The sequence below is a fragment of the Parambassis ranga genome, chromosome 15, assembly GCF_900634625.1.
Source record: "Parambassis ranga chromosome 15, fParRan2.1, whole genome shotgun sequence".
Classification (NCBI taxonomy): domain Eukaryota; kingdom Metazoa; phylum Chordata; class Actinopteri; family Ambassidae; genus Parambassis; species Parambassis ranga.
Genome location: NC_041035.1, coordinates 21,795,532 through 21,805,531, shown reverse-complemented (window position 1 = coordinate 21,805,531; position 10,000 = coordinate 21,795,532). Strand labels below are relative to the sequence as shown.

Genomic DNA, 10,000 nt, shown 5'->3' with positions numbered 1-10,000 from the left:
CAAAAAGAGAAGAGAGACAGTGTGTGTGTGTGTGTCTGTGTGTGTGTCTGTGTGTGTGTCCTGACCAGGTCAGACTGACTGTGTGTGTGTGTGTGTGTGTGTGTGTGACCAGGTCAGACTGACTGTGTGTGTGTGTGTGTGTGACCAGGTCAGACTGACTGTGTGTGTGTGTGTGTCCTGGCCAGGTCAGACTGACTCTACTGTCAGCAAACACACGTGTGTGATGATCCGCGGACACTTCACTAACTGAACACAGCTCGGGTTGAATGAAGTATTTCATGAGGTCCATCCTCTGACAGCTGATCCAACAACAACCTGCAGCTGCTGTGCTCCAACCAGGAAGCATCATGCTTCACACCCAGAAGCAGCCAATAGGATTCCTCCATTGTCTCCATGGGATAAATAGAGTCTACGATCCTCACAGGTGTAGTTCAGCAGGACCATCTTCACCTATGAACACCACTCATGCTACTCTATAAAGCACCACCAGGTTCACTGCTCTGACCTCTGACCTCTGCTACAGTGCAAACATGCAGGTTAACCATCAGAGCTAACATGCTAACATGCTAACAGGTTTTATTCTGGGTGTGAGGACCTGTTCCTGCTGCAGTCTGTTAGAGACCTGTAGTGCTGTGTGTGTGTGTCTGTGTGTGACTGTGTGTCTGTGTGCGTGTGTGTGTCTGTGTGCGTGTGTGTGTCTGTGTGTGCGTGTGTGCAGAGCTGCTGATGCAGAGAAACTGGAGCTGCACTCAGACTGTAAACTGACACTGACTGAATAAGTCATATTTTATCTGAACACAAGCAGAACAAACAGCTACACACACACACACACAGACACACACACACGGTCTGCCTGTGGTCGGCCTGTGACACTTTCCATCGATGACTCGCAGACAGTAACACCCTCCGTTAGTAGCAGGCAGATGGCAGCAGGTCCGTCACTGTTTAACGTCCCGGGGACACGCCTGTCCTGCAGCTGATGTGTTAACTGGTCCAAACAGGAGCCCTGTGTTCAGTGAGAAGCTTCGTCACCTCGTTACTGTGGTGACATCACTACCAGGACAGAGCTCCTGGATCCTGTCTGCACACACCTGACTGAGAGAGAGCGTTCAGCAGCAGCTGCAGTATCATTAGCTGCTGCCTCAAGGTCACACAGAGGTCAGCCCACAGCAGAGAGGGGGCTGCACACAGAGTGTGTGTGTCTGTGTGTGTGTGTGTGTCTGTGTGTGTGCCTTGCGAGCAGCAGTGCAGTGATTACACACCTGACACTGCATGAAGACCTGTTCTTCCAGTAGTTCCACTAGAGGCTGGCTCCATAAAGGAGGTGACGGCCTCCATAGTGAACCTTCACAGCAGCAGTAACAGTGCCCTCTCAGCTCCGCCCCTCTGCCCATATTTGGACACGCCGGGTTTTGTTGGGGTCCAGGTGACATCACAGAGGGTTCGTCCGTCTGTGTCTCTGTCAGTGGTAGAGCTGCAGGCGGCGTGACGTCTGTGAGGTCAGAGACGCTGACTCAGACAGACAGCGCCCACACTTCCTCTATCTGCCAGTGGTTTCGGATGTGAGGTCACTTCCTGTCAGACATGAAACCCACTGACACAATCCTGAATCACTAACCGGAGCCTGCTCTCAGTGAGTCAGTGGCTGCCGGTGGCTCCTGTGTCCCAGGACAGAGGTCAATCAGTCTCTGAGTGTGGGTCATGTGACTCCATCATGGCGTCCTGCTGGGTTTGTTTAATGAAATATTTTACTGTTCGATTTGTACACACGGTGCCTTCAGGGACCATCATTCCTTCTGATTCTAATGAAGAAGCTGCTTCTGTGTTCTACTGATGATCTTTCAGCAGTTTCGAAGCTTCAAAGGGTTAATTAAGTGACCTGATAGTTTTGTTTATTCATTCAGTCCCAGAATGCACTGCAGTGTCCTCCGTCTCCTGACCTGCAGTGCAGGCTGACCTTCTGTTGGCTGTAAACAGCAGAGAGCTGTAATAAGGATTAGTCTGAGGCTCGGACTGTTCTAAATGTTCTCTGCTGTGGGTCAAAGGTGAAGCGCTCAGGTTCGACTTCCTGTGCGCTGAACAAACTGATGAAGCTCTCTGTCTTATCGTCATGGTAACCGGAAGCAGCAGCTGGACGGCAGCTCCACTGCAGAACAGCATGGAGGAAGCTGAACAGAGGCTGGATCATCATCGCTTTATGTGTAAAGGCTGGGAAGGTTGTGACGTCACAGATCAGAGACACCCGCCAGGCCCAGTGCAACCAGTCGGACCAGTCTGTCAGTCGGACCCTCGGTGCTCCTCCCAGCCTCCTCACTTTGTCATGTTTGTGTTTATGTGTTTGTTGTTATTTATTATTTGTTCTGTGTTTCCGCCTGCACGCTGTCTGCGGCCGTTGTGTCGCGGTGTACATAATGAACGCACCTGTCCCGGATCCAGCTCTTACCTCCTGAACGGTTTCCCCATGCTGCCGTCTTCCCCCGGGCCCTGCCGGCCGCCGGATGCGGGCCCCAGTGCTCCCCTGCCGGGACGCTGCTTCAGCTCCGGGTCGCTGTCGAGCAGAGTGCCGGTGGTCCCGCTGTCATGCTCCGCAGTCAGAGAGTTCCGCCTTCGCATCCCTGGAACCGTCAAGCACAGGTATCAGCGGAGGAACGGCGGTCAGCGCGGCCTGTCGGCGGGGAGGAAGCCGTCTGTCTGGCGCGAGACGGAGAGCTGTGCGCCGGTGAGGACGGAGCGGAGTCCCCGATGTGCCTGCGCTCAGATCCGCAGAGAGCAGCTGGTCCAAACAGAGCTGCCGCAGCAGCCAATCACAGGCCGGACGCACTACCACGTGGCCGCGCCGTGTTGCGTCCAAGGCCCCTGGGAAGCGTCGGAGCAACCACAACCAAAACAAAACCGGTTTGTGGGACTAAAAGGAGAACGTGCTGCCTTCAGGTGCATCCCGGGACATGAGCAGGTCAGCCTGCGGCATGTGCCGTCACAGTGATAATGACTCATCACTTATATAACTAATAACCTGCAGGTCTCATATAGAACCCTCTTTTAAAGGTTTTCCTCGTGTTTGCCTACAAACACTAAATAAACACTCGACTGTGAAACACAGAAGAAGCAGAACCGGTTTCTGGTTCTCTTCAGACCCGCTGCTGGTCGTTCAGCGCTGCGCGACTTTCTTGGAGGAAACTCGTTTTTCCGGTGGAGCTGAACGCATCACCGGAGACGCAGTTAGCGGTGACGCTGATTTAAAGAGGTTAACGCGCGAAAGGGCGGCGGTGCCGCGCGTTCGGCCACACGCACACCGGGCCTGGTTCGGGTCCGGATCGTCTGGACGCCTCTGCGTCTTGTTTCAGTCGCATTTCGAAGACCGGAAGTCAAAGTTCGGGATAAAAGTGTGACGTTGCGTCGGGAACAGAAACACGAACGGAACTCACGTCGGTGCCTGGAACCTGCGGGGACCGGGACCGGGACCACCGCGTGACGCCCTTCTGCGTGGAATCCTGACAGGACGTTTGTCCCTCTGCGGCTTCCGCTGCTGAGCGTCATCCTGTCACGTGATCACAACACAGATGTTTGCCGCCAAGCGCTGCTCTCGGTGGTCCAGCCGGTCACTCGTTTCCCGGTTTATCTAACGCTTCATTTGCTCTTCTTCCGCCCGGTGTGCGTGTTTAACGGCGGCGGGATGTTCGGGGAGAAAGCCGTCGAGTTAATCAGGGAGCTTCACCGGATGAGCGACGGACAGCTGCCCGCTTTTAACGTGAGTCCCCCCGCCAAGGGTCCCCGGAACCTCCGGTCTGTGTTCGAACGTTTGTTCGCTGCTCAGAGCGGAAACATTAATAAAATAACACAACATGCTGTAACTACACAAAGATGACGCTGCTGACGTCAGAGCTGTCTGTCTGTCTGTTCAGGAGGACGGACTGCGGCAGGTTCTGCAGGAGATGGAGGCCCTGTACGACCAGAACCAGACTGACGTGTGAGTGGGCTTTAAAGGGCGCTGGGTTAGAGAAGTGATGGGTGGATGTTTAGGTGGATGTTTAGGTGGGTGGATGTTTAGCTGGGTAGGTGGATGGATGTTTAGGTGGATGTTTAGGCGGTCAGGTGGATGTTTAGGGTGGATGGATGAGTGGATGATGAGGTTAATGTTTGTGGTGGATGGGTGGTTGTTTAGACAGGTGGATGTTTAGGCAGATGGATGGGTGGATGTTTAGGCGGGTGGATGGTGGATGTTTAGGCGGATGGATGGGTGGGTGGATGATTAGGTGGATGTTTAGGCGGGTGGATGGTGGATGTTTAGGCAGATGGATGGGTGGATGTTTAGGTGGATATTTAGGCGGATGGATGGGTGGATGTTTAGGTGGATGTTTAGGCGGGTGGGTGGATGTTTAGGCAGATGTTTAGGCAGGTGGATGTTCAGGTGGATGTTTAGGCGGGTGGATGGGTGGATGTTTAGGCAGATGTTTAGGCGGGTGGATGGGTGGATGTTCAGGTGGATGTTTAGGTGGATGTTGAGGCGGGTGGGTGGGTGGATGTTCAGGCGGATGGATGGATGTTCAGGTGGATGGATGGGTGGATGTTCAGGTGGATGTTTAGGCGGATGTTTAGGCGGGTGGGTGGGTGGATGTTTAGGTGGATATTTAGGCGGATGGATGGGTGGATGTTGAGGCGGATGGATGGGTGGATGTTCAGGCGGATGTTTAGGCGGGTGGGTGAACCATCTGGTCGTCTGTGTGTCTCAGGAACGAGGCGAAGGCTGAGGGCCGGGCTGAGCTGATTCCCTCCATCAAACTGCGTCACTGCTGCCTGCTGAGGAACCAGCGCTGCCTCGCCGCCTACCTGTGAGCACGCACAGCTGCGGTCATGTGACCTGCTCCTTCCTGTTTGGCTCGCTGTTAACTGTGTGTGTGTTTCAGCTACGACCGCCTGCTGAGGATCAGAGCTCTGCGCTGGGAGTACGGCAGCGTGCTGCCGCCAAACGTCCGCTTCCACATGTGTGCAGAGGAGGTGTGATGTCACTTCCTGTAGCTGCTTCACTACATTTGTGTCTAGTTTTCTGTAACGTGTGTGTGTGTGTGTGTGTGTGTGTGTGTGTGTGTGTGTGTGTGTGTGTGTGTGTGTGTGTGTGTGTGTGTGTGTGTTACAGCTGCAGTGGTTCGCTCAGTACAAAAAGTCTCTGGCGTCCTTCATGCGGTCCTTCGGTGGGGGGGAGGGTCTGGACATCACACAGGACATGAAGCCTCCAAAGAGTCTGTACATCGAGGTGAGGCCAGGCGGCGGTTTGACCTTTGACCCTTCCTGCCGCACTGTGACATCACCACGATGTAAACATGCTTTTCAGGTGAGGTGTTTGAAGGACCACGGAGAGTTTGAGATCGACGACGGCACGGTGGTCCTGCTGAAGAAGAACAGCCAGGTCAGGACAGGAAGCAGCTCGTCTTCTTCTACTGTTTTTAAACCCGTGCGGCATCATGCTGCGTGAGGGCTAACTGTCCTCCGTCTGTCCTCAGCACTTCCTGCCACGGTGGAAATGTGAACAGCTGATTCGTCAGGGAGTCCTGGAGCACGTCGTTTCCTGATTGGCTGGCGTTTCACCGTCTGACTGCGACGCTCGTCACTGTGGATGTTCATTTTAAGAGAAGAAGAAACTCTCATCCATGTTGTTTTTACGCTGATGTCAGAATAAAGGTGTTTCCTGTTCCTACAGGCTGAGGACAGTACTGCGTTTTCTCATCAAATCATTTTTTGTATTTTCATGTAAGAGACTGAAACAAATGGCTGCGCAGTGATTAAAGAGTTTAATGTGCTGTACATGGTGTCAGCGGCTCTCACTCTGAAACACGAAAATACAAGTGTCATTGAAACAGTAAAACAGCAGCATACATAATACTGAAAGATCACTGCTGGACAGGCCGCTGCGCCGAGAGGCCACGCCCACATTCACCTCAAACTTAGCAGAAGGTAAATGGAGTCTGTGGAAGCCCAGACACACAGGAAGTACGTCAGGCTTTTCAGAATAAGAGCTGAAACACTTCTGATATAAAATACATGTCAGCTCAAAATATTTCATATAAAAATAAAAACTTTAAATCTTCAGTTCATGATGGACACAATCAGTGGACTGTTTCTCCTCGATCTCTGATGCTGGTCAGATCAAACCCCGGAGCTGCGGTCACGTGGCGAGCGATGCGGTCACGACCTCCCTCAGCAGCGTGTGGAGGGCAGCGACCTTCTCCTCCAGCTGGAAGCTCTTCTTCTCTGCATGTTTCTGCCGCTGCTCGGTGATCTGCAGCGCCTTCATCAGCTCAGAGTTCTCCACATACACATCCTGCAGCAGCGCGCTCCGCTTGGCGTTCTTCACCAGCTGCATGTGACACCCGAGCGTTACCGTGGCGACATATAGGAAGCAGCGTGAGATGAAGACGTGTGGACACCGAGGACTCACCTGCTCTTTGAGCTGCTGGACCTTCTCCTGCAGAACCAGCCGTAACGCCTTCAGCTTGGTCTCCAGGTCCTCCGACCTCTGCTGCAGCGCCGCCATCGCCTTCTCGTACTGGTCCTGAATGCAGCACGACACACGCTCACACACTGACCATGTTTGGCTTGCGGCTGACCTTTGACCTCAGCCCGTTTACCTGCTTGATGCTGATCTGGGAGCTGCTCTGTTGCGCCTGCAGCCTCAGCGTCTCCTCGAGCTGCTGACTCCGCCTCTGCTCCTCCACCAGCTGCGCTTGCAGAAGCTCCACCTCCTCTTTGAACCCGCAGCCCGTCTGCTGCTGCACTTCCTGCAGCTGCCGCAGGTGCTGCGCCTGCACCACGCTGAGAGCAGCATCCGCACGCACCACCTGCACGCACAAACACCCATGCTGACCCTCTGCGGTCCTGTCTGCGGTTCTGGTTCAGACTGTGGGGTTCTCACCTGGTTCTGCGCCTGTGTCCGGGCCGCTTCCACCTCGTTCAGTCGGGTCTTCAGGTCCTGCTGCTCCTCGGTCAGTTTGTGCACCTGTAGGTTCTGGACCTGCAGGTCCGACAGCTGACAAACACATCAACCAATCAGCTTAAATGCTCAGACAGTCGGCCACACCCCCCAGGTGTTCTATGCCATACCTGCTGCTGCAGGTCCTGGTTCTGGATCCTCAGTGTGTGGGTCTCCTCCTGCAGAGTGATCCTCGCCTGCTCCTCCTGCTCCTCCAGGGCCTGACGAAGCTCCTCCTTCTCTTTCATCAGCTTCCGGAGGCCAGCCTCCATCTCCTCCACCTGTCTGTGCACGTCCTGCAGCCTCCTCTGCAGCTCGCTCACTTCCTGAGTGTGGCCCAGTGTCTCCTGATTGGCGGCGTGGAGCTGTGAGTGAAGAAGCTCTGCCTCCGACTCCAGAGAGACCACCCGCTGCTGCAGCTTCTCCACCTGAGGACAGCCACACAGTGAGGTTCTGCTGCTCTGCAGATGGACCAATGACTGACTGAGCTTGCTCCTGGCTTCCTAGCTGTGCAGAACGCCTGAACGTGTAGAATTACGTGGTTTGATGAAATATATTTAAATGTGCACACACGATGTGTTGAGGGACCATGGGAGAGTTCAGACTTAAACTGCAGCTACACTAATGAGGGCAGCTCCATCATGGCCGCCTCAGTGTGACGCCGTGAGCAGTGACCTTGTTGTTTCTGTCCTCGGCGTCTCTCTGCAGCTTGGCCTTGTCCTCCTCCATCCACTGCAGCTTCAGAGTCACGCTGCTGAGCTCCGCCTCCAGCTCCGCCTCACGACCCAGCTGAGGACACAAAGCGGCATGTCAGCACAGAATCGACCGTTGGTTTCTTACAGGAAGTGGCCGGGTGTCAGGGTTCACCTTGTCCTTGCAGCAGCTGAGCTCTCTCTCCAGCAGCTGTCTCTCCTGCGTCCATGACGCCTGCAGCTGCTGCTTCTCCCTCTCCTGCTGCGCCGCCGCATCCTGCAGCCGCCGCAGCTGGAAGAACAACAGCTCTGTCATCAGATCTCAAAGATCCAAACACAAAACCTGCAGCTCGGCGCCAGCTCACCATCATTTGCTCTTCATCCTGCTCCTTGGAGACTGTTGCCAGGCGCTCCCGCAGCATCCGAACGGACTCCTGGTCTCCACGGAGATGAGCACTCAGCTCCGCGTTGTCGTTACTCAGCTGCAAGTTCCGGCTGCTCAAATCCAGAACCTCCTCACGATATCTGGAGTTCTTTAAATGCAAAGCGGAGGAAGAGTCAGAAGAAGAGGAGAGGAAGGAGCCCGGCCTGTGTCTGGCTTCTCACCTCTTTGTACAGCCGCTCCTCTTCCTCTCTGCTCCTCTCGTGCTCCTGCTCCATCTCCTCCAGCTTCCTCCTAACAGACGGAGGCAGATGTCACATGACCAGATCTACCACAGGCTGCGGGGCGCCTGCCGCCGCGCTCACCTCTTCCTGTTGACGTCCTCCTCCAGGTTCTGGACTTCCTGCTGCAGGACGCTCAGCCTCTCCTGCAGGGCGGCGTTCTCCGAGCGGACCTCCTCCAGCTGAGTCCTGCAGTGGTGAGCAAACACAGGTCAGACAGCCACGGCCTAAACCACCTCCATCCTCCTACTGATCACTGAGCTGATCGGGTGGGATCACATGGCTGATTAGGAAGTTTAATGTGATGCAGACGGAGCGGTCATGCAGGTGGTCATTCGGTTAGAGATGAGTCTGCAGCAGTGCATTGTGGGAACTGATTAGTCTTTAGATTCTGGTTCGGGTGGAGGTTAGTCGTCGTTTCCGTCTCATGCTCCACAAACCTGTCAGGACTGTCCGGCTCCATCACCTCCTCTAGAGCCAGAACCAGCGCCTCCATCTCCATCAGCTGCTGCGTCATCTTCCTCTTCTCCCCATCAGACTCCGCCTCCCTCCTCCTCAGCTGGTTCTGAGAGTCCTGCAGGGCCTGCTGCAGCTGCTTCACCTCCCTGTTCTGCGCCTCCAGCCGGGCTGCCAGCTGCTGGACCTGGCTGTGACTCTGCAGTCGCTCCACCTCGCTGGTTTTGGCGTTGAGCTGCCTGCGAAGGTCCAGCACGAGGTCGGCGGTGTCGTTGAGCTGTACGCTGAGCTCCCTGAGGTGGAGTCTGAGCGAGGAGATCTCCTCCTCCATCTCTACGATCTGGGAGGAGAGCTGGTCGGCCAGTCGGCTGTAGCTCCCGCTCTCCTGGCTCAGACGGCTGCTCTCCTCCTGCTCCTCAGCCAGACTGAGCCGCAACTCCGAGTTCCTGATCTGCTCCTGCTGCAGCTGCTCCTCAATGCTCCTCCTCCTCTCTAACTCCTCCTGCAGCTGCTCCTCAATGCTCCTCCTCCTCTCTAACTCCTCCTGCAGCTGCTCCTCAATGCTCCTCCTCCTCTCTAACTCCTCCTGCAGCTGCTCCTCAATGCTCCTCCTCCTCTCTAACTCCTCCTGCAGCTGCTCCTCAATGCTCCTCCTCCTCTCTAACTCCTCCTGCAGCTGCTCCTCGCTGCTCCTCCTCCTCTCTAACTCCTCTGAGACACCGTCCAGCTCCACCTGCAGGGTGTCCACAGCCATGGCCTGGTCCTTCAGGTCCTGGATCAGTCTGGCTCGATCTGCTTTCAGGGAGTCCAGTTCAGAGGTGAGTCTTGAGACGGCCTCTGCTTTGCAGCTCAGCGCCTCCTGCAGGGTTTCCAGCTCCACCCTGAGGGAGGTGATGGTCTGCCCCCAGGCACCGAGCTGTGCTTGCTGCTGGATCATGGCGGTGGACAGGCGGCTGCAGTTATCGGCCGCCTCCTCCCGGTCCTGCTGGAGGCTGTTGGAGGCGGCCCGCAGCTCTTCCAGGCGCATCAGGAGCTGCTGCTCCCGGGTCTTGGCCTCCTGCAGCTCCTCCTCCAAAGTGCTTTTCTCTGAGGCCAAACGTTTGTTCAGAATCTCGTGAGACTCCACGAAGACGATGCTCTCCTCCAGCTGAGCGCAGGCCTCCTCCAGCCGGGCCTCCAGCTCAGAGCACCGCCCACGACACACTTCCAGGTCTTCCTCCAAACT

At 55.5% G+C, this 10,000-nt stretch overlaps 3 protein-coding genes across 3 annotated transcripts in view; 1 reads left to right on the top strand and 2 right to left on the bottom strand.

Moving 5' to 3' along the window:
- Window positions 1-3,541, bottom strand: part of abhd12 (abhydrolase domain containing 12, lysophospholipase) — a 7,940-nt gene extending 4,399 nt beyond the window's left edge. Inside the window, exons 1-2 of the mRNA XM_028422821.1 lie at window positions 3,426-3,541; window positions 2,444-2,615 (exon numbers count right to left, since the gene is read on the bottom strand). Of these exons, the coding sequence (XP_028278622.1) occupies window positions 2,444-2,615; window positions 3,426-3,537 (284 nt within the window). The 5' untranslated portion in view covers window positions 3,538-3,541. The remainder of the gene's footprint in view (window positions 1-2,443; window positions 2,616-3,425) is intronic.
- gins1 (GINS complex subunit 1 (Psf1 homolog)) lies at window positions 3,069-5,799 on the top strand. The gene is made up of 7 exons (XM_028422852.1): window positions 3,069-3,748; window positions 3,903-3,967; window positions 4,731-4,829; window positions 4,905-4,995; window positions 5,135-5,251; window positions 5,330-5,404; window positions 5,499-5,799. The coding sequence occupies exons 1-7, from the start codon at window positions 3,674-3,676 to the stop codon at window positions 5,565-5,567; spliced, it is 591 nt and encodes a 196-aa protein (XP_028278653.1). The 5' UTR covers window positions 3,069-3,673; the 3' UTR covers window positions 5,568-5,799.
- ninl (ninein-like) overlaps window positions 5,768-10,000 on the bottom strand; it is a 12,085-nt gene continuing 7,852 nt past the window's right edge. The window contains exons 16-25 of the mRNA XM_028422773.1: window positions 8,404-8,508; window positions 8,263-8,332; window positions 8,022-8,189; window positions 7,832-7,948; window positions 7,640-7,753; window positions 7,096-7,392; window positions 6,908-7,021; window positions 6,624-6,833; window positions 6,434-6,547; window positions 5,768-6,352 (exon numbers count right to left, since the gene is read on the bottom strand). Of these exons, the coding sequence (XP_028278574.1) occupies window positions 6,161-6,352; window positions 6,434-6,547; window positions 6,624-6,833; window positions 6,908-7,021; window positions 7,096-7,392; window positions 7,640-7,753; window positions 7,832-7,948; window positions 8,022-8,189; window positions 8,263-8,332; window positions 8,404-8,508 (1,501 nt within the window). The 3' untranslated portion in view covers window positions 5,768-6,160. The remainder of the gene's footprint in view (window positions 6,353-6,433; window positions 6,548-6,623; window positions 6,834-6,907; window positions 7,022-7,095; window positions 7,393-7,639; window positions 7,754-7,831; window positions 7,949-8,021; window positions 8,190-8,262; window positions 8,333-8,403; window positions 8,509-10,000) is intronic.